At 50.0% G+C, this 26,086-nt stretch overlaps 1 protein-coding gene and 1 long non-coding RNA gene across 2 annotated transcripts in view; both read left to right on the plus strand.

Annotated features, from left to right (window-relative positions):
* Window positions 1-224: 224 nt before the first annotated feature.
* LOC138649216 (uncharacterized) lies at window positions 225-3,492 on the plus strand. Its single transcript, XR_011315271.1, has 2 exons — window positions 225-321; window positions 695-3,492. It is a non-coding gene; the product is annotated as an uncharacterized lncRNA (long non-coding RNA).
* Window positions 3,493-7,700: 4,208 nt separating this feature from the next.
* The window catches only part of LOC138649217 (meckelin-like), a 30,036-nt gene continuing 11,650 nt past the window's right edge, over window positions 7,701-26,086 (plus strand). The window contains exons 1-22 of the mRNA XM_069739420.1: window positions 7,701-7,944; window positions 12,589-12,668; window positions 13,042-13,123; window positions 13,226-13,301; window positions 13,399-13,456; window positions 13,535-13,567; window positions 14,344-14,406; window positions 14,557-14,657; window positions 14,738-14,834; window positions 15,076-15,153; window positions 15,243-15,308; window positions 15,438-15,579; window positions 15,645-15,762; window positions 15,849-15,939; window positions 16,166-16,222; window positions 16,331-16,429; window positions 16,697-16,795; window positions 18,732-18,827; window positions 18,942-19,041; window positions 19,351-19,469; window positions 19,654-19,794; window positions 19,880-19,960. Coding sequence (XP_069595521.1) covers window positions 7,758-7,944; window positions 12,589-12,668; window positions 13,042-13,123; window positions 13,226-13,301; window positions 13,399-13,456; window positions 13,535-13,567; window positions 14,344-14,406; window positions 14,557-14,657; window positions 14,738-14,834; window positions 15,076-15,153; window positions 15,243-15,308; window positions 15,438-15,579; window positions 15,645-15,762; window positions 15,849-15,939; window positions 16,166-16,222; window positions 16,331-16,429; window positions 16,697-16,795; window positions 18,732-18,827; window positions 18,942-19,041; window positions 19,351-19,469; window positions 19,654-19,794; window positions 19,880-19,960 — 2,064 coding nt within the window. The 5' untranslated portion in view covers window positions 7,701-7,757. The remainder of the gene's footprint in view (window positions 7,945-12,588; window positions 12,669-13,041; window positions 13,124-13,225; window positions 13,302-13,398; window positions 13,457-13,534; window positions 13,568-14,343; window positions 14,407-14,556; window positions 14,658-14,737; window positions 14,835-15,075; window positions 15,154-15,242; window positions 15,309-15,437; window positions 15,580-15,644; window positions 15,763-15,848; window positions 15,940-16,165; window positions 16,223-16,330; window positions 16,430-16,696; window positions 16,796-18,731; window positions 18,828-18,941; window positions 19,042-19,350; window positions 19,470-19,653; window positions 19,795-19,879; window positions 19,961-26,086) is intronic.

Here is a 26,086-nt window from a genome sequence, read left to right on the forward strand (position 1 = left end):
TCTCTCTCTCTCTCTCTCTCTCTGTCTCTGTCTCGCTCTTCATCTCTCTCTCTCTCTCTCTCTTCATCTCTCTGTCTCGCTCTTCATCTCTCTGTCTCGCTCTTCATCTCTCTCTCTCTCGCTCTTCATCTCTCTCTCTCTGTCTCGCTCTTCATCTCTCTCTCTCGCTCTTCATCTCTCTCTCTCCTGGTCTCGCTCTTCATCTCTCTCTCTCTGTCTCTCCAGGACGTTCACACATAACATGTTGGCTTTCGGGCTTAGTAAGTAAGTTGTGCAGCGATTTTCTGAAGAAACAATCAGTGATTGGGAATCTGGATGAGGGTGAGTTGTTAGCCGCCTCTCACTGTCTATAGCGGGATCGTAGGCTGCTGTATGACTACAACTCCCAGCACGCCTGTCATTCTACGTGGAGTGCAGATAATAAGGTCGCTATCCCTACAGCTTCTGCTGATGCTGAAGTCCCCTGTTCTGTGTAGAAGGACTGACTGACTGACCACGTGAAATTGGAGGAAGGCGAGTGCCGCCCTGGAGGCCCGGGCAGAGGCCCCTATAGTATAAGACCTGATTAATTAGGACACTGCAGAACTAATTTGTTCATCCTTTCTGATTGTGTTGTTGTCAGGACATGCTGGGAGTTGTAGTATCACAGGTCGTGGAGTGCTATATTAACCCCATGATTTTCTTCATCTTCTAGAGAAGTTCAAGCAGCTGATGGACTACATTGAGCGGATGGCGGTGGAGTAGCGGCTTCCGGGGTGGAGCGCAGTCCACGTGAGCCAGTATTGGAGCAGAGGGCGCCTTGCATGCTTCTCCTGCCGCTGCCCTATGGCGAGCCCTCTTGGTCCTGCGTCCCTGGGGGGCCGGGGGCCGTCACACACTGTAGAGTCTATATTTTCTGTCTACTCGGAGTATTTGATAGAAGTGTGTGCTGTGCGTGTGTCAGAGGAGGGCGAGATCCGCGCCAATTATGGAAGAGACGGGAAATGTCTTTATTTTTTTACAAGCTGGAAAGGATGTTCATGGTGTTCCCCGTCCTCTCCCTTGCTGGGTGTTGTAGTGCGGTTTGTGGCCGGGGAGCGTTGTGTATTGGTCCGTTCCCTGGTGTGTAGATATTGCTAGTTTTATAGAGTATATATAATATATACCGTACATAGGACGTTTGCAGATATATATTTATTACCTGGAGTACTCGTCGCCCGGTCTTCACGTCCAGTTATCGGGGTGTATAGAGAATATATATATTTATTTTTTAAAGGTGAAGGTGCCGGCGGCTGGAATAAACCGCGGTCTGTAATTTATTCATCTGGGGACCACAGCGCAGCATATTACAGACCACCCCTCCCCCACAATAACACGTATGGGTCACTACATTGTAGCATTTTGTGGTTATTTTGGCCACGACAATTATTTTCCCAGGCCTGGAAATAGTTGTCTGCCTCCAATCCCGCAGAGCCCCTCCTATGGCTGGAAGTGATGCATCTTGGGAGATGTATACGGCTGGCGATACTTGCTCACTGTCAGTTACAGGTTTTATCTGTTTTTATTTCCTGTTTTCCCTCCCCCAATGCTGTGATCATTCTGCATGCGGGTGGTGATCCTCAGTGATGCTTTTTATCCAATCCGCGGGGGCTTTATACTGACATCCCCTTTATTTTGCTTGGTGGGTTGCTCCTCCTATGTTGCTTAGCAACAGACTACAAACTGATACTTTGTCGCATTCCGGAATTTTAAAAATGTATCGGTTTGGAGTTTGTTGCTCGGGAGCAAGCGAGGAACAACGGACGGCATGTAGCCTGGCGGATCTGACCGGAGCCCGACGCAGGTTTACTCCCCCGTGATGAGGCATAAATGCTTCGCTCAGGTGTCTGCAGATTTAGGCGTTTTGCCGTCTCTCTGCAGGGAGAGGATTTTTTGCTGCAGCGTTTGCAGTTTAAAGAGATTATCTGTCGCTGGGGAGATCAGCCATTTATAGCAACCCGCCCGCTGCTTCTGCTGGCACGAAAAGAGTTAATGCGAGGACGGCCAAGAAGCCGAGGAGACCCCTACAGTGACCCTTGGCTAGTAGCAACCAATCAGATCCCTGCGTCTGTTCTGTCCTTCATTAGAAATGACACCTGAAATCTGATTGGTAAAGATCAGAGCCGGTCACTGAGCCCACCTGCAGGTGCCCCCCAATAACTGAGCATCCAGTGAGCCCCCTGACATTGGAGCCATCGTCATAGTACACGCCCCATTACGGGGTCATTTACATAGTGCCCCTCCTATAATAGACCATCCCCAATTGCCCACCCATAGCTGATCCATCTGGAGCCATCCATGGGTGGTCCTCTAATGGTCCTGGGTAGTGAGCCCCCAGTATCGCCAGCTGTGGCATCTCCATATGGACCAAGTATCACCGGAGCGGGGGAGGTGCCCCGCGCTGTCAGATGTGAGGGTCCATGCTGTGGCCCCTCCTGTGTTTGGCTGCGGCCGGTCGGGGCTGATCTCTGTGCTGTGGCCCCTTCTGCTTCGTGCTTCTGTGGGTCCCGTGTCTTCTTTTAATATCCTTATTATGAGGCGGGGGGCAACATTAACCCCATGTGAGCTGTGCATTGTTACCAAGTCATTCCTGTCTGTTTTAGTCGTGTGCTTATCGCCATCAGGTTCATGTCGTAGTGAAGGTTCTCCGAGGTCTCGCTCCTTCATTGTTACGACCACTGACCACCATCTTTAATGGTGTGGCATAGTCGGGGTTACTCCTTGTGTAATGCCTGTAGGGGGAGCAGTTCTTTCTGGCAGCTGGGGATTGTGTGCAGTCATTCCACAAAATCTCCCCCCCCCCCCCCCCCACGGTCACTGAGCCATCATTAAAGGGTGACTGCAAGGTTTCACTGATGGGGGGGGGGGGTTCCAGTTGTGGAGACCCCCACTGATCAATAAACCATCGGAGTAGAGGCAATGTGTATGGATCCGCCTTCAGTCTTGGAGGACGACATTGCTCTGGTGAGAGCTTCTGCTTCTCCTTTGTAGCGATCAGAAGGGTTCTCCGCACCCGGATCAGAAGGGTTCTCCTCACCCGGATCAGAAGGGTTCTCCTCACCCGGATCAGAATGGTTCTCCGCACCTGGATCCCACCAATGAAAAACGTTTTAAGATGAGGTTCCTCTTTAAAGTCTTCTATGGAATAACTCCTACCTGTGAAAAGTATGACTCCCATCATGCTCAGGCAGCTCTCGGGGAATGCTGGGACTTGTACTTCTTCCCCAAGTTAGAGACCAGTGAAATAACTGCTATAAAGACCACACAGTTGGGTCCTAGAGGTGCCAGGACCAGCCCCGGACCCCCACTCCTGTCTATAGATCCGCATTGCTGTGGGGGGTTCTCGGCCCTGTTGGGTGGTGGGGTGCAGGTCTGGCCAGTGGAGGGTCTGTTACATTGTATCTTGGGGGGTGAGAGCTTTGTGTTTTTGTATTTATTAATGTTTCTTAATTATAAATAAACATTTGTCTGAGACCCCCCGGCTCTGATTTCTTGTCGGTCACACATCGCTGTGGGGGAGGGGAATTTGGGACGTCGTGATGAAGAATTCTGCAACTTTCAAATAGACTTTGTGCTACGAATAGTCGGGTTAGGGTTAAATCTCTGCTTTCAGTGAATGTATCCGGCCTATGATTGTCCTGCACTGATACATTGTAACAAACTGCCAAGACTGAAGAGAGATTGTTGCATATTATTACCCAGTGCTCTTAAAGGGCCACACCCGGGCTTTCTGCAATGAGGTCGGGTTATGTTACCGGAGCAGATTCTATTCCGCATTCTTGATTTCTAGAGGTAAATTATTGGGAATCCGGCTGCTGACGGCCGCAGTGACAGGTCGGCTGTCTCGGGGGGAAGCAATGCTTTTCTTGCAGCCTTTGCATCTTCTCGATGTGTTGCCGCTTATCTCTCCTTTTCCTCTGTAATTGGCGGTGAACTTCACAAGACGAGCGTGCGGCGCTCCACAGGTTAATGAATATTTCAACTGAGCACATTAGTGTTAACTCCTTGGATGCTGGACCTTGTGATATCGGAGGGGTGCGAATCCAAGGTGTGTGCAGCGGGAGAGGTGAGAAGCGGCGACACGAATGGTGAAAGTCACGAAATAAAAAGCCAAGAAGATTCCTGGAAAGCTGCGTCCGATATTCTGACAATTCCAATTATCCAGCAATGAACGGCCTGATAATCTGGAATCCTGCAAAACGGGGCCAAGTGGAGTGAGCGAAGATCGGCATGAAGCCCCCCGTGCTGGCGGCTGTGTCCTGCACGGTAAGTTTATACACAGCGGGTTGTGGAGGTGCGCGGTACTCGCCCCTGTGTCCTGCACGGTAAGGTTCTATACAGCGGGTTGTGGAGGTGCGCGGTACTCGCCCCTGTGTCCTGCACGGTAAGTTTATACACAGCGGGTTGTGGAGGTGCGCGGTACTCGCCCCTGTGTCCTGCACGGTAAGTTTATACACAGCGGGTTGTGGAGGTGCGCGGTACTCGCCTCTGTGTCCTGCACGGTAAGTTTATACACAGCGGGTTGAGGAGGTGCACGGCACTCGCCTCTGGCGGGAGGGCACGTGGCGGGGTTATTCGCTTTATGGTCATGGACACATGCTACGTTTATGTCACCAGTTATCAGTGCATCAGTTTAGTTCCTTTACGGCTGAATCTGCGCCAATGTGCAAATCGCTGCGGTTTTCAAATTGCTCCTGAAACCAGTTTTATTGTAAACAGCATTATATTCAGTAACAATCAGATTGGGTTTAGCTGCAAGTCGGCTTCAGTGTGTGACTCAAAGACCGTCCAGGAAAGAGCAGAACATTAAGGGTTAAGTATAAGAAGCCCCCACCACAACCTGCAGTGTTTGCAGATAGGGTGTCTCTGCTTATCTGGGTTGTCATGCTGCACATAGTGTGTTGTATCGCCAGCTGGTGGTGTACATTGGTATTACAGGCCTGGCTCTGCCTTACTGTTATGTAATCGCTGACATCAGAGTGATCTTGTACAGTGACCCAGATTACTGCAGATTACACCCCGAGCGCAGGATGTAACGTGTCTGTATATAATGTGTCTGTATATAGCGCACAGATCGTCAGGATATAATGTGTCTGTATATAACGCACAGATCGTCAGGATATAATGTGTCTGTATATAACATGTAAAAAAGGGAAAAATATCTTCAGCTCACCCAAATGGAGTCCAAATTCCAAGAAGAAATCCGAGCAAGGATCAAGCGTGCAGCCAACAACGTCATGGATACAGAAGAAACAAGGGAGATCCAGCTCCAGGAAAGAGAAATAGTCTCTGATAAAATCCAAAATAGCTTTGTCATGAAAAAAAATAAAATGTGGACTCCAATGACAAGTGGTATAACAAAGGAATCACATAGCAGCTCTCACTGCACTGAACGCGTTTCGAACACAGCTGTGTTCTTAGTCCTCAGTCCTCCTTAGTCTGAGGACTATGAACACAGCTGTGTTCGAAACGCGTTCAGTGCAGTGAGAGCTGCTATGTGATTCCTTTGTTATACCACTTGTCATTGGAGTCCACATTTTAATTTTTTTCATGACAATAAAGCTATTTTGGATTTTATCAGAGACTATTTCTCTTTCCTGGAGCTGGATCTCCCTCGTTTCTTTTGTCTGTATATAACGCACAGATCATCGGTATATAATGTGTCTGTATATAATGCGCAGATCATCGGTATATAACGTGTCTGTATAGAACGCACAGAACATCAGGACTGAAAGTGTTGGAACCCTTGAAATTGTTGCTGAAAATTATTGGAGTTCCACTTGTTTTGTTACACGCAGGTTTATTTCCTTTGTGTGACTTGGAACAACACAAAAAAGGGAAATTAGACATAATTTCACACAAATCTCTCAGAAGTGGAGCGGAAAATTGTTGGCATATTTCAAAAGTTTTGAGTAAACAACTTTGATTCAATCATGTGATGCTCGTTCACACTCACCTGTGGCAAGTAACAGGTGTGGGGAAATCTGAAAATCACATCTGAAACCAGATAAAAAAGGGAGAAGTTGACTCCATCTTTGCATTGTTTGTCTGTGTGTGCCGCTCCAAATATGGAGAACAGAAAAAGGACTTGAGTAAGGGTACCGTCACACTATACCATTTCGATCGCTACGACGGTACGATTCGTGTCGTTCCAGCAATATCGTTACGTCTGACACGCAGCAGCGATCAGGGATCCTGCTGAGAATCGTACGTCGTAGCAGATCGTTTAGAACTTTCTTTCATCGCTGGATCTCCCGCTGTCATCGCTAGATCGGTGTGTGTGTGTGTCACCGATCTAGCGATGCGATGCATTCGCTTGTAACCAGGGTAAACATCGGGTTACTAAGCGCGGCCCTGCACTTAGTTACCCGATGTTTACCCTGTTTACCCAGGGATTTCGGCATCGTTGGTTGCTGGAGAGCTGTCTGTGTGACAGCTCCCCAGCGACCACACTACGATTTACCTACGATCACGGCCAGGTCATATCGCTGGTCGTGATCGTAGGTAAATCGTATAGTGTGACGGTACCCTAACAGAATTGTTGAATGATATCAACAATCTCAAGGTTACAAGTCCACCTCCAGAAATGTTGATGTTCCTTTATCCATGGTGCACAATAAAATCAAGAAGTTTACACCCCAGGGCACTGCAGCTAATCTCCCTCGTTGTGGACGGCAGAGAAAAATTGATTAAAGGTCGCAAGATAGTCTGGATGGTGGATAAACCTCAATCAAGGTCCAAAGAAATCCAAAATGTCCTGCAGGCTTCGGGGGCATCAGTGTCGGCACAAACTATCCGTCCACATGTGAATGAAAAAAAGGACCCCACTGCTGACACAGAGACATAAAAAAGCTAGACTGCAGTTTGCCAAAATGTGCGTGAATAGACCAAAATCTTTGTGAGAAAGTGTGGTGTGGACAGATGAGACCAGATAGAGCTTTTTGGTGAAGCACATCATTCTACTGTTTACTGAAAACGGAATATGGGCTACAAAGAAAAGAACACAGTACCTACAGTCAGGTATGGTGGAGGCTCAATGCTGTTTTGTGGTTGATTTCTGCCTCTGGCACCAGGTGCATTGACTGTGTGAAAGGCACATTGGATTGTGAAGATTACCAGAGGATTTGGGGTCACAATGTAATGCTTAGTGCCAGAAAGCTGGGTGTGCGTCCTCGGCCAGGGGTCTCCAGCAAGAAGCCCCCAGAAATGGAAACAAAGCGCTGGAGATTTCTGAAGTGACAGCAATGAGTCCGGATCTAGATCCCATAGATCACCGGAGGAGAGATCTCATAAATACTGGTGGGAGAAGGTGAAATATGAGACTGGGAGCCGCTTGTAAGGAGAGTCCAAGATCCCGGCTGATTGCAGGTATAGGGGGTGCAACCAAATATTGAGGAGGCGCCAATAATTCTGTCCGGCTCATTTTGGGGGTTTTGTAGGAAATGAAATCCAATTTGCCTTGTTCTGAGTATTCTGACAGGAACTAAATAGACCTGCGTCTAATAATGTGTAATGTGCCTGTATATAACGCACAGAACATCTGTATATAATCTCCTCTCCCCTGTAGGACTACAACCCTCAGCAGGAGCAGACGCTGGAGTTGTCCCTCTCCGTCTGGCGGTGCAGTCACGTGATGCGCAGGGTCCCGCCCTCTCAGCTGCCCAATAGGCGCCGCGCTTGTTGCCGGGTGACGGTTGCTATGGACACGGCGCTGTTGGCTCCGCGCTGCAGTCTCTGCCATGCCGCCCTCGGTCCCGGCCGCTCCGCGGCTGCTGCTGCTGCTGATCCTCGGGGTCTCCCGGTTGTGTCTCCCGCAGTCCACGTCCCTCCCGTTCCTCCAGCCGGGAGACTGCGGCTCCGGACAGTTCTACAGCGCGGCCCGGTTCTCCTGCGGCGTCTGCAGCTCCGGAGTGCGGGCACCGGGCGGTGAGTGGCGCTGGGGGACTACAAGTATCAGAACACCCCCGTCCCCCCTGTGCAGCAGCAGCACTACAAGTCCCAGCATGTGCGGTGCGACTCCTCAGTCCGTGTTCACACTGTGGCTGCCGCGGTTTTATCTGCGGTTTGTGGCCGCTGACGTGACGCCAAGCGCAGTGTGAACGCGGCAGAAACTCCTGTAACCAGAGAAGTCCTGGGGGCGGGATGGGAAGTCCTGGGGGCAGGAAGGAGGCGGGATGGAAAGTCCTGGGGGCAGGAAGGAGGCGGGATGGAAAGTCCTGGGGGCGGGAAGTAGGGGGGATGGAAAGTTCTGGGGGCAGGAAGGAGGGGGGATGGAAAGTCCTGGGGGCAGGAAGGAGGCGGGATGGAAAGTCCTGGGGGCAGGAAGGAGGGGGGATGGGAAGTCCTGGGGGCAGGAAGGAGGGGGGATGGGAAGTCCTGGGGGCAGGAAGTAGGGGGGATGGAAAGTTCTGGGGGCGGGAAGAAGGGGGGATGGGAAGTCCTGGGGGCAGGAAGGAGGGGGGATGGAAAGTCCTGGGGGCAGGAAGGAGGGGGGATGGAAAGTCCTGGGGGCAGGAAGGAGGGGGGATGGAAAGTCCTGGGGGCAGGAAGGAGGGGGGATGGAAAGTCCTGGGGGCAGGAAGTAGGCGGGATGGGAAGTCCTGGAGGCAGGAAGGAGGGGGGATGGGAAGTTCTGGGGGCAGGAAGGGGCGGGATGGGAAGTCCTGGGGGCAGGAAGGAGGGGGGATGGGAAGTCCTGGGGGCAGGAAGGAGGGGGGATGGGAAGTCCTGGGGGCAGGAAGTAGGCGGGATGGGAAGTCCTGGGGGCAGGAAGGAGGGGGGATGGAAAGTCCTGGGGGCAGGAAGTAGGCGGGATGGGAAGTCCTGGGGGCAGGAAGGAGGGGGGATGGGAAGTCCTGGGGGCAGGAAGGAGGGGGGATGGGAAGTCCTGGGGGCAGGAAGGAGGCGGGATGGAAAGTCCTGGGGGCAGGAAGGAGGCAGGATGGGAAGTCCTGGGGGCAGGAAGGAGGCGGGATGGAAAGGTCTGGGGGCAGGAAGGAGGCGGGATGGAAAGTCCTGGGGGCAGGAAGGAGGCGGGATGGAAAGTTCTGGGGGCAGGAAGGAGGCGGGATGAGAAGTCCTGGGGCAGGAAGGAGGGGGGATGGGAAGTCCTGGGGGCAGGAAGGAGGCGGGATGGAAAGTTCTGGGGGCAGGAAGGAGGCGGGATGGGGAGTTCTGGGGGCAGGAAGGAGGGGGGATGGAAAGTCCTGGGGGCAGGAAGGAGGCGGGATGGAAAGTTCTGGGGGCAGGAAGGAGGCGGGATGGGGAGTTCTGGGGGCAGGAAGGAGGGGGGATGGAAAGTTATGGGGGCAGGAAGTAGGCGGGATGAGAAGTCCTGGGGGCAGGAAGGAGGGGGGATGGGAAGTTCTGGGGGCAGGAAGAAGGGGGGATGGGAAGTTCTGGGGACAGGAAGTAGGCGGGATGAGAAGTCCTGGGGGCGGGATGGGAAGTCCTGGGGGCAGGAAGGAGGGGGGATGGAAAGTTCTGGGGGCAGGAAGGAGGGGGGATGGGAAGTTCTGGGGGCAGGAAGGAGGCGGGATGGGAAGTCCTGGGGGCAGGAAGGAGGCGGGATGGGAAGTCCTGGGGGCAGGAAGGAGGCGGGATGGAAAGTTCTGGGGGCAGGAAGGAGGCGGGATGGGGAGTTCTGGAAGCAGGAAGGAGGCGGGATGGGAAGTCCTGGGGGCAGGAAGGAGGCGGGATGGGAAGTTCTGGGGGCAGGAAGGGGCGGGATGGGGAGTTCTGGGGGCAGGAAGGAGGCGGGATGGGGAGTTCTGGGGGCAGGAAGGAGGCGGGATGGGAAGTTCTGGGGGCAGGAAGGAGGCGGGATGGGAAGTTCTGGGGGCAGGAAGGAGGCGGGATGGGAAGTTCTGGGGGCAGGAAGGAGGCGGGATGGGAAGTTCTGGGGGCAGGAAGTAGGGGGGATGAGAAGTCCTGGGGGCAGGAAGGAGGGGGGATGGAAAGTTCTGGGGGCAGGAAGTAGGCGGGATGAGAAGTTCTGGGGGCAGGAAGGAGGCGGGATGGAAAGTTCTGGGGGCAGGAAGTAGGCGGGATGAGAAGTCCTGGGGGCAGGAAGGAGGGGGGATGGAAAGTTCTGGGGGCAGGAAGTAGGCGGGATGGAAAGTTCTGGGGGCAGGAAGGAGGCGGGATGGGAAGTTCTGGGGGCAGGAAGGAGGCGGGATGGGAAGTCCTGGGGGCAGGAAGGAGGCGGGATGGGAAGTTCTGGGGCAGGAAGGAGGCGGGATGGGAAGTTCTGGGGGCAGGAAGGAGGCGGGATGGGAAGTCCTGGGGGCAGGAAGGAGGCGGGATGGGAAGTTCTGGGGGCAGGAAGGAGGCGGGATGGGAAGTTCTGGGGGCAGGAAGGAGGCGGGATGGGAAGTTCTGGGGCAGGAAGGAGGCGGGATGAGTTCTGGGGGGGGCAGGAAGGAGGCGGGATGAGTTCTGGGGGGGCAGGAAGGAGGCGGGATGAGTTCTGGGGGGGCAGGAAGGAGGCGGGATGAGTTCTGGGGGGGCAGGAAGGAGGCGGGATGAGTTCTGGGGGGGCAGGATGTAGGCGGGATGAGTTCTGGGGGGCTCTCCTCCCACCTGACACTGCAGGGTCCTGCCATTCCCACACGGAGCAGACATTGCTTTCAGTTTAGACCACCGTGGCAATCTGACTGAAATTGCAGGAGCCCCAGTGATCTGATGGTGGAACCCTCTGTCCATCAGTCACTAGTGGCCCAAACAGAGTTACCTTCCATCCTGACTGCACCTGCCATTGCCATCACCACCAGTGCCATCTCCGCTAGTTCCATCACCGCCAGTGCCATCGCCACTAGTTTAATCACTTCCAGTGCCATCGCCGCTAGGTCCATCACCACCAGTGCCATCGCCGCTAGGTCCATCACCACCAGTGCCATCACCGATAGGTCCATCACTGCCAGTGGCATCTCTGCTAGTTCCATCACTGTCAGTGCCATCACCACTAGTTCCATCACCGCCAGTGCCATCACCACCAGTGCCTTGACCGCCAGGTCCATCACTGCCAGTTCCATCACCGCTAGGTCCATCAACACAAGTGCCATCCCCGCTAGTTCCATCACCGTTAGGTCCATCACTGCCAGTGCCATCACCGCTAGGTCCATCACTTCCAGTGCCATCACCACCAGTACCTTCACCGCTAGGTCCATCACCGCCAGTGCCGTCACCGCTAGGTCCATCACCACCAGTGTCAACACCACTAGCTCCATCACTGCCAGTGCTATCGCCACTAGGTCCATCACCACCAGTGCCATCACCGATAGGTCCATCACTGCCAGTGGCATCTCTGCTAGTTCCATCACTGTCAGTGCCATCACCACTAGTTCCATCACCGCCAGTGCCATCACCACCAGTGCCTTGACCGCCAGGTCCATCACTGCCAGTTCCATCACCGCTAGGTCCATCAACACAAGTGCCATCCCCGCTAGTTCCATCACCGTTAGGTCCATCACTGCCAGTGCCATCACCGCTAGGTCCATCACTTCTAGTGCCATCACCACCAGTACCTTCACCGCTAGGTCCATCACCGCCAGTGCCGTCACCGCTAGGTCCATCACCACCAGTGTCAACACCACTAGCTCCATCACTGCCAGTGCTATCGCCACTAGGTCCATCACCACCAGTGCCATCACCGATAGGTCCATCACTGCCAGTGGCATCTCTGCTAGTTCCATCACTGTCAGTGCCATCACCACTAGTTCCATCACCGCCAGTGCCATCACCACCAGTGCCTTGACCGCCAGGTCCATCACTGCCAGTTCCATCACCGCTAGGTCCATCAACACAAGTGCCATCCCCGCTAGTTCCATCACCGTTAGGTCCATCACTGCCAGTGCCATCACCGCTAGGTCCATCACTTCTAGTGCCATCACCACCAGTACCTTCACCGCTAGGTCCATCACCGCCAGTGCCATCACCGCTAGGTCCATCACCACCAGTGCCATCACCGCTAGGTCCATCACCGCCAGTGCCATCACCGCTAGGTCCATCACCACCAGTGCCATCACCGCTAGGTCCATCACTGCCAGTGCCATCACCGCTAGGTCCATCACCACCAGTGCCATCTCCGCTAGTTCCATCACCACCAGTGCCATCTCCACTAGTTCCATCACCACCAGTGCCATCACCGCTAGGTCCATCACCGCTAGTTCCGTCACCGCCAGTGCCATCTCCGCTAGGTCCATCACCGCTAGTTCCGTCACCGCCAGTGCCATCTCCGCTAGTTTCATCACTGCCAGTGCCATCACCACCAGTGCCATCACCACCAGTTCTATCTCCGCTAGTTCCATCCCCGCTAGGTCCATCACCGCCAGTGCCATCACCGCTAGGTCCATCACCACCAGTGCCTTCACCGCTAGGTCCATCACCACCAATGCCATCTCCGCTAGTTCCATCCAAGCTAGGTCCATCACCGCCAGTGCCATCACCGCTAGGTCCATCACCACCAGTGCCATCACCGCTAGGTCCATCACTACCAGTGCCATCACCATATACAAGTGACCGCCGGGTCGTGATGTTCTGGTTCTGAGCTCAGTGTGTCCCCGGTTCTAGGTCTCGGCTGCTCCTGTTCGGCAGGTTTCGCTGTTGAGGATTTGGGATCTCCACAAGTGACCTGTGACCAGTGCCCAGTGGTAAGTACCTGGGCTCAGCGCAGTATACGCCGGATCTCCTCACCTTCCCCCAGACTGTATTAGAGCAGCCCACTAACCCCATACCTGCTGGCATACAGTGGTCCGGAGCGGAGGGGCAGCGCTGACATCTCAGTACCCCCTTTTCAGCCAATATCTGTGTCTGGGAAAGTTGGGTGACAGCCAATATGGCCACCGGTATGTGCCCACTTTCTGCCTTCCCAGAGTCCTATGTGGTTACTCAGCTTTTCCAGGACCAGATAAACCTAATAAACCTCTGACTATAAATGTGAGGACTTGTTATAAGAAGCTGACACGGCGCCATGACTGATCTGCAGACGGGTGGATAAACCGCCGGTGATGTTTCCCACCGTAGGATGCGACTGTGTCCGTGGACCGCCGGACCTGCCTGAGTTGTGTCGGCGGCAGCTGCTCCTGCGCCAGCGGGGAGGCTAGAGGTGAGACGTGACGCCCCTGCACCTCATGCTGCTCCATCTGTATAATGATTTTTGATATTTCGACAAATTATTGGAGATTTATTTTTTTGTCTTCGTTTTTAGAGGAAGATTTAATAAAGAAAACGACCAGATGCGTCTTATGTACAAATGGAACACGGCCAAACGCAGCCGGAGACCGGTAAGTAGCGTCACCGCCCCGGTCACCCGCCCTCGGCAGTCGGCACGGACACATCTGAGGTTACCGGGGATTGTTTTGCGCTGTCTCTTTTCTCCAGGTGTGAACTGTGTCCCCCGACCTATGGATCTACCTGCAGCTGCCCTGCCAGCCAGGAGGTAAGTGCCTCCCACACGTCGCCCGTCCTGCGCTGCCGGCCACTGCTCTGTCCTCACCCCTTGTTCCTCTCTCTGCAGAGCGGTGGCCTCTGTCTTTCCATCGAGAAACAGGTAAAAAAAGACCCCAGAACCAGTCCGATATTGCATCACATCACAGCGATGTTCTGGACATATTCCTCATTGTGAATCGGGGGAGCAGCGAAGCTCTGTTCTGAACTCCGTGCTGATATGTGCTCCTGATACAGTGTAACAAACCATCAGCTGTTAGAAGTAAAGCTTAGGATGGATTTTACAGGTCATCTGCGTCAGAACAATTCACACAACCCTCCTGGGACGGGGCCCGACTGGCGGGTATTGTGCATGAGTCCGGATGGTCCTTCTCCTAACCCAGGAGATAGGCGTAGATACAGTCAACCAAAGTTAAAGGGGCTCTCCACCAGCGCTGCTCACGTCTGCACAGACGCAGGAGAATCCCTCTGTCCTTTGATTTTATACTGTTTTTATTCACTGACAGCAAGCAGAGCGATGTTGAATTGAAACGCAGAACATTTATTATGCAGTCAATAAAGTGGTATTCCGATCTTCCCACCAATCCTGATGATAAAGGGGATGTAGCGCGGCCTCTTCCCTGCTCAGCTGCTCTACAATCGTGCGCTGTGCTGCCGTTCCCCTGCCCAGTGGTGGTGGGAGTGTTGGCAGGAAAGGGGTGCTTCCTCAGGATCAGTGGGGTCTCTGTGGTGAGGCCCTCTGATCATAAAGTGACCCCATATCCTCATGACATGCCATCATGTCGCTATCCCTTTAAGCTTTAGTTACAATTCACTGGCCTCTGCCTTTAAGGAGAGACCACAGATCATGGAACCATCTGTGTGTCGGTGTTTCCGCAGGACCTCACCGGGGTGACGCTATGGGAGTCGCTCTACCTGTTCGCCAGCTTCGCAGTTTGCCGGGTGAGTGATTCTAGTACTGGGGTAGCACAATACTAAACGCGCGTCGGGGCCATGGGATATAAGCATCATTACTGCCTGAATAATGTACTGCGGAGACCCCCAATATGGCGGCTCCTGCATCCGCCACTCTCATAGTCTGTATATCCTCAGGACAACCTCAACGCCACCGCCTGCCAGGTCCTGGTCAATATCGTGGTCATGAACGCCTTCTCCAGCAGCAGCAAAGCCTTCCAGCTGTACAGCAGCATCAGGTGAGTCGGGGGGGGGTCTCGGTCCAGACCTCGCAGAACTGGCGCCCCCTGCAGGCAGTAACTGTTGTTTTCTCCCTCAGTTCTTCCAATGAATTTCTGCCCCCTGTGATCTACAGTGCGGTCTCTCAGCTGGGCAGCACCGCGCCGACCACCCTGTCCTACCAGAGGAACGCAAAGGTGAGGCTCAGGACTCGCACTGTAGTGTTGCGCCAATATCTACTGGCTTGCTGCGAACTCCTCACAGCTGGGGGTTTGCTACAGTAGCGATCCTTGTGTCCTGATAGTTTGTTACAATGTGTCAGTGACGATTCTGGGCTGGATACAACTGTAGCACACCCTGAAGACTTGCCACTTGCTGTACAGTGCTATTGAGCCGTCGTCCGTGCCGCCATGTTCACCTCGGTTCTGGTCCCGACAGATGCAGTTCCGATTGGTGAAGTACGACGTCCGTGGGAATTTCTTGGGCTGGGAAACTATGAAAGGAGACACGTTGCAGGTAAGTCACAAGTGTGCAGCGCTGCAGGGAAAAGCATGGTGGTGGCTACCAGTGTTGAACCCTTCCCCCGCTTGTTTTGGGCCCTTCAGATGTGTCGGTCTGCACAGAACGCCCTGGATGCCGCCTTGGAGTTCGGAACGATTTACAACCTGTCGGTGAGTTCCGATCCTTCTTGTGCGCCATCTGCAGCGCGGCTCCGTTCACTTCAGATTACAGGAGCTCACATGCCGCTAATCGCCGTCTTATTGTCTGTGTAACAAGGTTGCTCCTCCTGTCGCCCGCAGTGTTCCCTGCCGGTGTCCGATCTCTTCCAGAAGGTGCCGGAGCCGGTATTTTATGAGTTGTTCCTCCTGTACACCTCCACCAGCGGCGCCGCCATGCTGTGGCCGGTACCCGTGTGGAATGCCAACATCCAGGGCAGCGATGGTGAGTTACGGCCGCAGGTTACAAGGTGCCGCTCGCCGCCCCGCTGATCTCGCATGGTCTTCCAGGCATCCTCGGCTCCCGCGCCCTCAGGCGATTCTTCCTGCTTGACGGCATCTCGGACAGACGGGTGAATCTCTCCAGCGTTCCCGCCTCGGTCACCGTCGCCACGAGCCTGACCCTCAGGTGCCGCCATGATCAGCGCCCCTCGCCCCATAACGAGCTGCTCCCCTCCTCCGCCGGCACTAATCATCTGACCTCTTCTCTTACAGGGTGTACCTGCCGCTCAGCCCCCCGAGCAGCGAGCCCCCCGTCCAGCTGACCGTACATTACGACAGGCTGAGTCTGCAGGCGGCGGCACAGGTAATCCGCCGGTGACGAGTCTGCACCATCGATCGTACTGATCAGTGACCAGACTCCAGTCACAGCCAGAGCTGCAGTCCATCATTTACATTGCCGCTGCAGAAGCACGAGAGACGCAGGGGGCATAAACACTACAACTCCCAGAGGGCTCTGCAGCTCTAGCTGTGATTGGAGGATGCTCGCCCTGGCCGATTTCTTCCACCTGATCCTGTTTATTCCCTGTCAGGTGTCATTTGCCGTCACGTATGCGCAGAGCCAGGGGACCTTTAAACGGGACACGGACGTAAGTGAAATATTGTTCCTTACCGTTTTCTTGATTTCTGCTTGCTGTCAGTGAATTGAAGCATTCACGTTAACCTCTAAATACCCAGCAATGATTTGTCTTCTTCAGATCACCCTTGCGGTGTTGGGCTCTCTCGCCGCATTGCTGGCGATATTGGAGACCAGCACTTGGCTGCGGAGATCGGGGCAGCAGAGCATTGGCATCATGGTAAGGGCAGACGGCGGCCATTACAGAGATAGTACACCTGCTACCTGTCATCTCCACCGTGCAGGTAAATGTGATCTCAGGTAAGAATATCGCAGAAGACTCAGATCCAAAACTCTGCACAAAGTTTCTAACTTATTATTCCTTGGATCGGAACTTAACATCACATAATACATAGACTCCCGCGAGAACAGTGAGAAAGGACATCTATCACAACCACCTCCCATCCACACATATATCATCTCTAATCATCAAATCTTATTTATGTAGGTGATCATTAAATTCCTGGCATTCCTGTGCGGCACATTGGCAAACACATTCTTCCTGGTGGCTTATGGGATCGCGATCTACTGGCTGATAGCATTTAAGGTAAACAAATGGAAATTGTTCATATTAGTTCCATCTAATACTGCCCCTATGTACAAGAATATAACTACTATAATACTGCCCCTATGTACAAGAATATAACTACTATAATACTGCCCCTATGTACAAGAATATAACTACTATAATACTGCTCCTATGTACAAGAATATATCTACTATAATACTGCTCCTATATACAAGAATATAACTACTATAATACTGCTCCTATGTACAAGAATATAACTCCTATAATACTGCCCCTATGTACAAGAATATATCTACTATAATACTGCTCCTATATACAAGAATATAACTACTATAATACTGCTCCTATGTACAAGAATATAACTACTATAATACTGCTCCCTATGTACAAGAATATAACTACTATAATACTGCCCCTATGTACAAGAATATAACTACTATAATACTGCCCCTATGTACAAGAATATAACTCCTATAATACTGCCCCTATGTACAAGAATATATCTACTATAATACTGCCCCTATGTACAAGAATATAACTACTATAATACTGCCCCCTATGTACAAGAATATAACTGCTATAATGCTGCTCCTATGTACAAGAATATAACTACTATAATACTGCCCCTATGTACAAGAATATAACTGCTATAATACTGCTCCTATATACAAGAATATAACTACTATAATACTGCTCCTATGTACAAGAATATAACTACTATAATACTGCTCCTATATACAAGAATATAACTACTATAATACTGCTCCTATGTACAAGAATATAACTACTATAATACTGCTCCTATGTACAAGAATATAACTACTATAATACCGCTCCTATGTACAAGAATATAACTACTATAATACTGCTCCTATGTACAAGAATATAACTACTATAATACTGCCCCTATGTACAAGAATATAACCACTATAATACCGCCCCTATGTACAAGAATATAACTACTATAATACTGCTCCTATGTACAAGAATATAACTACTATAATACTGCCCCTATGTACAAGAATATAACTACTATAGTACTGCCACTATGTACAAGAATATAACTACTATAATACTGCCACTATGTACAAGAATATAACTACTATAATACTGCCCCTATGTACAAGAATATAACTACTATAATACTGCCCCCTATGTACAAGAATATAACTACTATAATACTGCTCCTATGTATAAGAATATAACTACTATAATACTGCTCCTATGTACAAGAATATAACTACTATAATACTGCTCCTATGTACAAGAATATAACTACTATAATACTGCCACTATGTACAAGAATATAACTACTATAATACTGCCCCTATGTACAAGAATATAACTGCTATAATACTGCTCCTATGTACAAGAATATAACTACTATAATACTGCCCCCTATGTACAAGAATATAACTACTATAATACTGCTCCTATGTACTAGAATATAACTACTATAATACTGCTCCTATGTACAAGAATATAACTACTATAATACTGCTCCTATGTACAAGAATATAACTACTATAATACTGCCCCCTATGTACAAGAATATAACTACTATAATACTGCTCCTATGTACTAGAATATAACTACTATAATACTGCTCCTATGTACAAGAATATAACTACTATAATACTGCTCCTATGTACAGGAATATAACTGCTATAATACTGCCCCCTATGTAGAAGAATATAACTACTATAATACTGCTCCTATGTACTAGAATATAACTACTATAATACTGCTCCTATGTACTAGAATATAACTACTATAATACTGCCCCTATGTACAGGAATATAACTACTATAATACTGCCCCCTATGTATAATAATGTAACTACTATAATACTGCCCCTATGTATAATAATATAACTACTATAATACTGCCCCTATGTATAATAATATAACTACTATAATACTGACCATTCTCTGTGGCCCTTCGCTTTTTGCAGGGTCAGACGTCGGTGGTCAGTGTGACTTTACCTCCCTCTGGGGGGCAGGTGGAGACAGATTTCATCATCTACTTATCGGTGGCGTTTTCTCTGAAGGTATCAGTGGATCTTGTTGTTGTTGTGTTTGTTGTTGTTGTGTTTGTTGTTGTTGTGTAGGACAGTGGCGCTCGCTCCGTCCTCGCGGCTGATTCTCGCCCCGTTTCTCCCCAGGCGCTGGAGCTCATCCATTTGCTCGTCTCACAGCTCACATACAACATCTTCTTGATCGACTGGGAAAAACCAAAGGATAAATCTCCGTCTAGTGTGCCAGGTCTGCCCATTATTCCCGCGTCCCATTATGATCACGTTCTTTTTATCATTTAAAGCGAACCTGTCCCATTTATCTTGGTTTCTGATTTACTTGTTGCTGGATGTGGAGCAGACCGATTTGTAGTTTTGTGACAAGATTGATCATAATTTGTTCTTTGGCATGTCCTCTATCATTTATGGCTTATGAGTCCAGTGGGCGGTTCTTTTTAATTATTACAGTTAGTCATTAGGACCGCCCACTGGACTCATAAGTGAGAATATGGTAAAGAGTGCAAGCTCTTTCTCACTACCACATTGTCACATTTTCCAGGAAAGTCCAATGTCAGCTTCTGGAGGACCATATTGGTGGCCAACGAGTGGAATGAGATCCAGGCTCACCGGAAGCTCAGTCCTCTGCTGCAGCTCTTCTTAGTTCTGCTCCTACTAGAGGTAAAATAAAAAAGTTTAATTTAGATAGTGTATAGCTTTAAGGATGGGAGGAGCTTATCATGTACCCCACCACCTCTAGACCAATCAGAGTTCCGATGCCATGTAGCCACTGACTCCAGCACCGTCAGACATGGCCGCCTCCAGTCTGCACATTTATCGCTGATTTATTTATTTATTTTTTAAGGTTGTGGGCCTCAAAAACATTGCCACTAAGGACCTAAACCTGGACCTGCACCCATCAGCTGGAGGCTACCAGGCCCCAATGAGCATTATCCTGAGGTTTGGCATGGCCGCCTCCATGTGGTTGGCTGTTGGGATCGTACAGGTCAGTGAGAATTGCATTGTGGGATTGGATGTTGGAATAATGTAGACCAGTACAGAAAGAGTCAATACATCTCTGTGTATTTCAGGTTCTGTTCTTCATTTTCATCTTTGAGAGATTCTTTGAAGACAAAATCAAACAATTTGTGGATTTGTGTTCTCTCTGCAACGTGAGTCCACTATTAATCACTCTTGTGTTGTATCATAAGATCCAGTCTGCAGCCACCACTAGGGGGAGCTCCCTGTATACAGAGATACATGATAAGATCCTGTCTGCAGTCACCACTAGGGGGAGCTCCCTGTATACAGAGATACATGATAAGATGCTGTCTTGTTATGGCTGGCAATCAGGCAACACAGCGTGCAGTAATCAGCGCACATACAGAGATCTGGCAATAACCCAAAACAATAGGACGAGCTCTGAGACGTGGAATCTCTGTAGACTGCAGTACCTGATCTATCCTCACACAACTGGAAGCAGCAGTGGATTGCGCCTATCCACTACCTATGCAACTCGGCACTGCCTGAGGAGCTGACTAGCCTGAAGATAGAAATACAAGCCTGACTTACCTCAGAGAAATACCCCAAAGGAATAGGCAGCCCCCACATATAATGACTGTTAGCAAGATGAAAAGACAAACGTAGGAATGAAATAGATTCAGCAAAGTGAGGCCCGATATTCTAGACAGAGCGAGGATAGCAAAGAGAACTATGCAGTCTACAAAAAACCCTAAAACGAAAACCACGCAAAGGGGCAAAAAGACCCACCGTGCCGAACTAACAGCACGGCGGTGCACCCCTTTGCTTCTCAGAGCTTCCAGCAAAAGTTAATAGCAAGCTGGACAGAAAAAACAGAAAACAAACTAGAAGCACTTATCTAGCAGAGCAGCAGGCCCAAGGAAAGATGCAGTAGCTCAGATCCAACACTGGAACATTGACAAGGAGCAAGGAAGACAGACTCAGGTGGAGCTAAATAGCAAGGCAGCCAACGAGCTCACCAAAACACCTGAGGGAGGAAGCCCAGAGACTGCAATACCACTTGTGACCACAGAAGTGAACTCAGCCACAGAATTCACGACAGTACCCCCCCCTTGAGGAGGGGTCACCGAACCCTCACCAGAACCCCCAGGCCGACCAGGATGAGCCACATGAAAGGCACGAACAAGATCTGGGGCATGGACATCAGAGGCAAAAACCCAGGAATTATCTTCCTGAGCATAACCCTTCCATTTGACCAGATACTGGAGTTTCCGTCTAGAGACACGAGAATCCAAAATCTTCTCCACAATATACTCCAATTCCCCCTCCACCAAAACAGGGGCAGGAGGCTCCACAGATGGAACCATAGGTGCCACGTATCTCCTCAACAACGACCTATGGAATACATTATGTATGGAAAAGGAGTCTGGGAGGGTCAGACGAAAAGACACCGGATTGAGAATCTCAGAAATCCTATACGGACCAATAAAACGAGGTTTAAATTTAGGAGAGGAAACCTTCATAGGTACATGACGAGAAGATAACCAAACCAGATCCCCAACACGAAGTCGGGGTCCCACACGGCGTCTGCGATTAGCGAAAAGCTGAGCCTTCTCCTGGGACAAGGTCAAATTGTCCACTACCTGAGTCCAGATCTGCTGCAACCTGTCCACCACATTATCCACACCAGGACAGTCCGAAGACTCAACCTGTCCTGAAGAGAAACGAGGATGGAACCCAGAATTGCAGAAAAATGGAGAGACCAAGGTAGCCGAGCTGGCCCGATTATTAAGGGCGAACTCAGCCAACGGCAAAAATGACACCCAATCATCCTGGTCAGCGGAAACAAAACATCTCAGATATGTTTCCAAGGTCTGATTGGTTCGTTCGGTCTGGCCATTAGTCTGAGGATGGAAGGCCGAGGAAAAAGATAGGTCAATGCCCATCCTACCACAAAAGGCTCGCCAGAACCTCGAGACAAACTGGGAACCTCTGTCAGAAACAATATTCTCAGGAATGCCATGTAAACGAACCACATGCTGGAAGAACAAAGGCACCAAATCAGAGGAGGAAGGCAATTTAACCAAGGGCACCAGATGGACCATTTTAGAAAAGCGATCACAGACCACCCAAATGACAGACATCTTTTGAGAAACGGGAAGGTCAGAAATGAAATCCATCGAAATATGTGTCCAAGGCCTCTTCGGGATCGGCAAGGGCAAAAGCAACCCACTGGCACGTGAACAGCAGGGCTTAGCCCTAGCACAAATTCCACAGGACTGCACAAAAGCACGCACATCCCGTGACAGAGATGGCCACCAGAAGGATCTAGCCACTAACTCTCTGGTACCAAAGATTCCTGGATGACCAGCCAACACCGAACAATGAAGTTCAGAGATAACTTTACTAGTCCACCTATCAGGGACGAACAGTTTCTCGGCCGGACAACGATCAGGTTTATTAGCCTGAAATTTCTGCAACACTCTCCGCAAATCAGGGGAGATGGCAGACACAATGACTCCTTCCTTGAGGATACTCGCCGGCTCAGATAACCCCGGAGAGTCGGGCACAAAACTCCTAGACAGAGCATCCGCCTTCACATTTTTAGAGCCCGGAAGGTATGAAATCACAAAATCAAAACGAGCAAAAAACAACGACCAACGGGCCTGTCTAGGATTCAAGCGCTTGGCAGACTCAAGATAAGTAAGGTTCTTATGATCAGTCAAAACCACCACGCGATGCTTAGCACCCTCAAGCCAATGACGCCACTCCTCGAATGCCCACTTCATGGCCAGCAACTCTCGGTTGCCCACATCATAATTACGCTCAGCAGCAGAAAATTTCCTGGAAAAGAAAGCACATGGTTTGAACACTGAGCAACCAGAACCTCTCTGTGACAAAACCGCCCCTGCACCAATCTCAGAAGCATCAACCTCGACCTGGAACGGAAGAGAAACATCAGGTTGACACAACACAGGGGCACAGCAAAAACGACGCTTCAACTCCTGAAAAGCTTCCACGGCAGCAGAAGACCAATTAACCAAATCAGCACCCTTCTTGGTCAAATCGGTCAATGGTCTGGCAATGCTAGAAAAATTACAGATGAAGCGACGATAAAAATTAGCAAAGCCCAGGAATTTCTGCAAACTTTTTAGAGATGTCGGCTGAGTCCAATCCTGGATGGCCTGAACCTTAACCGGATCCATCTCGATAGTAGAAGGGGAAAAGATGAACCCCAAAAATGAAACTTTCTGCACACCGAAGAGACACTTTGATCCCTTCACAAACAAGGAATTAGCACGCAGTACCTGGAAAACCATTCTGACTTGCTTCACATGAGACTCCCAATCATCTGAGAAGATCAAAATGTCATCCAAGTAAACAATCAAGAATTTATCCAGATACTCACGGAAAATGTCATGCATAAAAGACTGAAAAACAGACGGAGCATTGGCAAGTCCGAACGGCATCACCAGATACTCAAAATGACCCTCGGGCGTATTAAATGCCGTTTTCCATTCATCTCCCTGCCTGATTCTCACCAGATTATACGCACCACGAAGATCAATCTTAGTAAACCAACTAGCCCCCTTAATCCGAGCAAACAAGTCAGAAATCAATGGCAAGGGATACTGAAACTTAACAGTGATCTTATTAAGAAGGCGGTAATCAATACACGGTCTTAGCGAACCATCCTTCTTGGCTACAAAAAAGAACCCTGCTCCCAATGGTGACGACGATGGGCGAATATGTCCCTTCTCCAGGGACTCCTTCACATAACTGCGCATAGCGGTGTGTTCAGGTACGGACAAATTAAATAAACGACCCTTAGGGAATTTACTACCAGGAATCAAATCGATAGCACAATCACAATTCCTATGCGGAGGTAGGGCATCAGACTTGGACTCTTCAAATACATCCTGAAAGTCCGACAAGAACTCTGGGATGTCAGAAGGAATGGATGACGAAATAGACAAAAATGGAACATCACCATGTACCCCCTGACAACCCCAGCTGGTTACCGACATAGAGTTCCAATCCAATACTGGATTATGGGTTTGTAGCCATGGCAACCCCAACACGACCACATCATGCAAATTATGCAGTACCAAAAAGCGAATAACTTCCTGATGTGCAGGAGCCATGCACATGGTCAGCTGGGCCCAGTACTGAGGCTTATTCTTGGCCAAAGGTGTAGCATCAATTCCTCTCAACGGAATAGGACACCGCAAAGGCTCCAAGAAAAATCCACAACGTTTAGCATAATCCAAATCCATCAGATTCAGGGCAGCGCCTGAATCCACAAACGCCATGACAGAATATGATGACAAAGAGCACATTAAGGTAATGGACAAAAGGAATTTGGACTGTACAGTACCAATAACGGCAGAGCTATCGAACCGCCTAGTGCGTTTAGGACAATTAGAAATAGCATGAGTAGAATCACCACAATAGAAACACAGTCTGTTCAGACGTCTGTGTTCGTGCCGTTCTACTTTAGTCATAGTCCTGTCGCACTGCATAGGCTCAGGTTTACTCTCAGACAATACCGCCAGATGGTGCACAGATTTACGCTCGCGCAAGCGACGACCGATCTGAATGGCCAAGGACATAGACTCATTCAAACCAGCAGGCATAGGAAATCCCACCATTACATCCTTAAGAGCTTCAGAGAGACCCTTTCTGAACAAAGCCGCTAGTGCAGATTCATTCCACAGAGTGAGTACTGACCATTTTCTAAATTTCTGACAATATACTTCTACATCATCCTGACCCTGGCATAAAGCCAGCAGATTTTTCTCAGCTTGATCCACTGAATTAGGCTCATCGTAAAGCAATCCCAGCGCCTGGAAAAATGCATCAACATTACTCAATGCAGAATCTCCTGGTGCAAGAGAAAACGCCCAGTCCTGTGGGTCGCTGCGCAAAAAAGAAATAATAATCAAAACCTGTTGAATAGGATTACCAGAAGAATGAGGTTTCAAGGCCAAAAATAGCTTACAATTATTTCTGAAGCTCAGGAACTTAGTTCTGTCACCAAAAAACAAATCAGGAATCGGAATTCTTGGTTCTAGCATCGATTTCTGATCAATAGTATCTTGAATCTTTTGTACATTTACAACGAGATTATCCATTGAGGAGCACAGAGCCTGAATATCCATGTCCACAGCTGTGTCCTGAAGCACTCTAATGTCTAGGGGAAAAAAAAGACTGAAGACAGAGCTAAGAAAAAAAAATGATGTCAGGATTTCTTTTTTCCCTCTATTGGAAATCATTGAATGGCTCCTTGTACTGTTATGGCTGGCAATCAGGCAACACAGCGTGCAGTAATCAGCGCACATACAGAGATCTGGCAATAACCCAAAACAATAGGACGAGCTCTGAGACGTGGAATCTCTGTAGACTGCAGTACCTGATCTATCCTCACACAACTGGAAGCAGCAGTGGATTGCGCCTATCCACTACCTATGCAACTCGGCACTGCCTGAGGAGCTGACTAGCCTGAAGATAGAAATACAAGCCTGACTTACCTCAGAGAAATACCCCAAAGGAATAGGCAGCCCCCACATATAATGACTGTTAGCAAGATGAAAAGACAAACGTAGGAATGAAATAGATTCAGCAAAGTGAGGCCCGATATTCTAGACAGAGCGAGGATAGCAAAGAGAACTATGCAGTCTACAAAAAACCCTAAAACGAAAACCACGCAAAGGGGCAAAAAGACCCACCGTGCCGAACTAACAGCACGGCGGTGCACCCCTTTGCTTCTCAGAGCTTCCAGCAAAAGATAATAACAAGCTGGACAGAAAAAAACAGAAAACAAACTAGAAGCACTTATCTAGCAGAGCAGCAGGCCCAAGGAAAGATGCAGTAGCTCAGATCCAACACTGGAACATTGACAAGGAGCAAGGAAGACAGACTCAGGTGGAGCTAAATAGCAAGGCAGCCAACGAGCTCACCAAAACACCTGAGGGAGGAAGCCCAGAGACTGCAATACCACTTGTGACCACAGAAGTGAACTCAGCCACAGAATTCACGACACTGTCTGCAGTCACCACTAGGGGGAGCTCCCTGTATACAGAGATACATGATAAGATCCTGTCTGCAGTCACCACTAGGGGGAGCTCCCTGTATACAGAGATACATGATAAGATCCTGTCTGCAGCCACCAATAGGGGGAGCTCCCTGTATACAGAGATACATGATAAGATCCTGTCTGCAGCCACCACTAGGGGGAGCTCCCTGTATACAGAAATACATGATAAGATCCTGTCTGCAGCCACCACTAGGGGGAGCTCCCTGTATACAGAGATACA

The sequence above is a fragment of the Ranitomeya imitator genome, chromosome 9 (assembly GCF_032444005.1).
Source record: "Ranitomeya imitator isolate aRanImi1 chromosome 9, aRanImi1.pri, whole genome shotgun sequence".
NCBI classification, from domain to species: domain Eukaryota; kingdom Metazoa; phylum Chordata; class Amphibia; order Anura; family Dendrobatidae; genus Ranitomeya; species Ranitomeya imitator.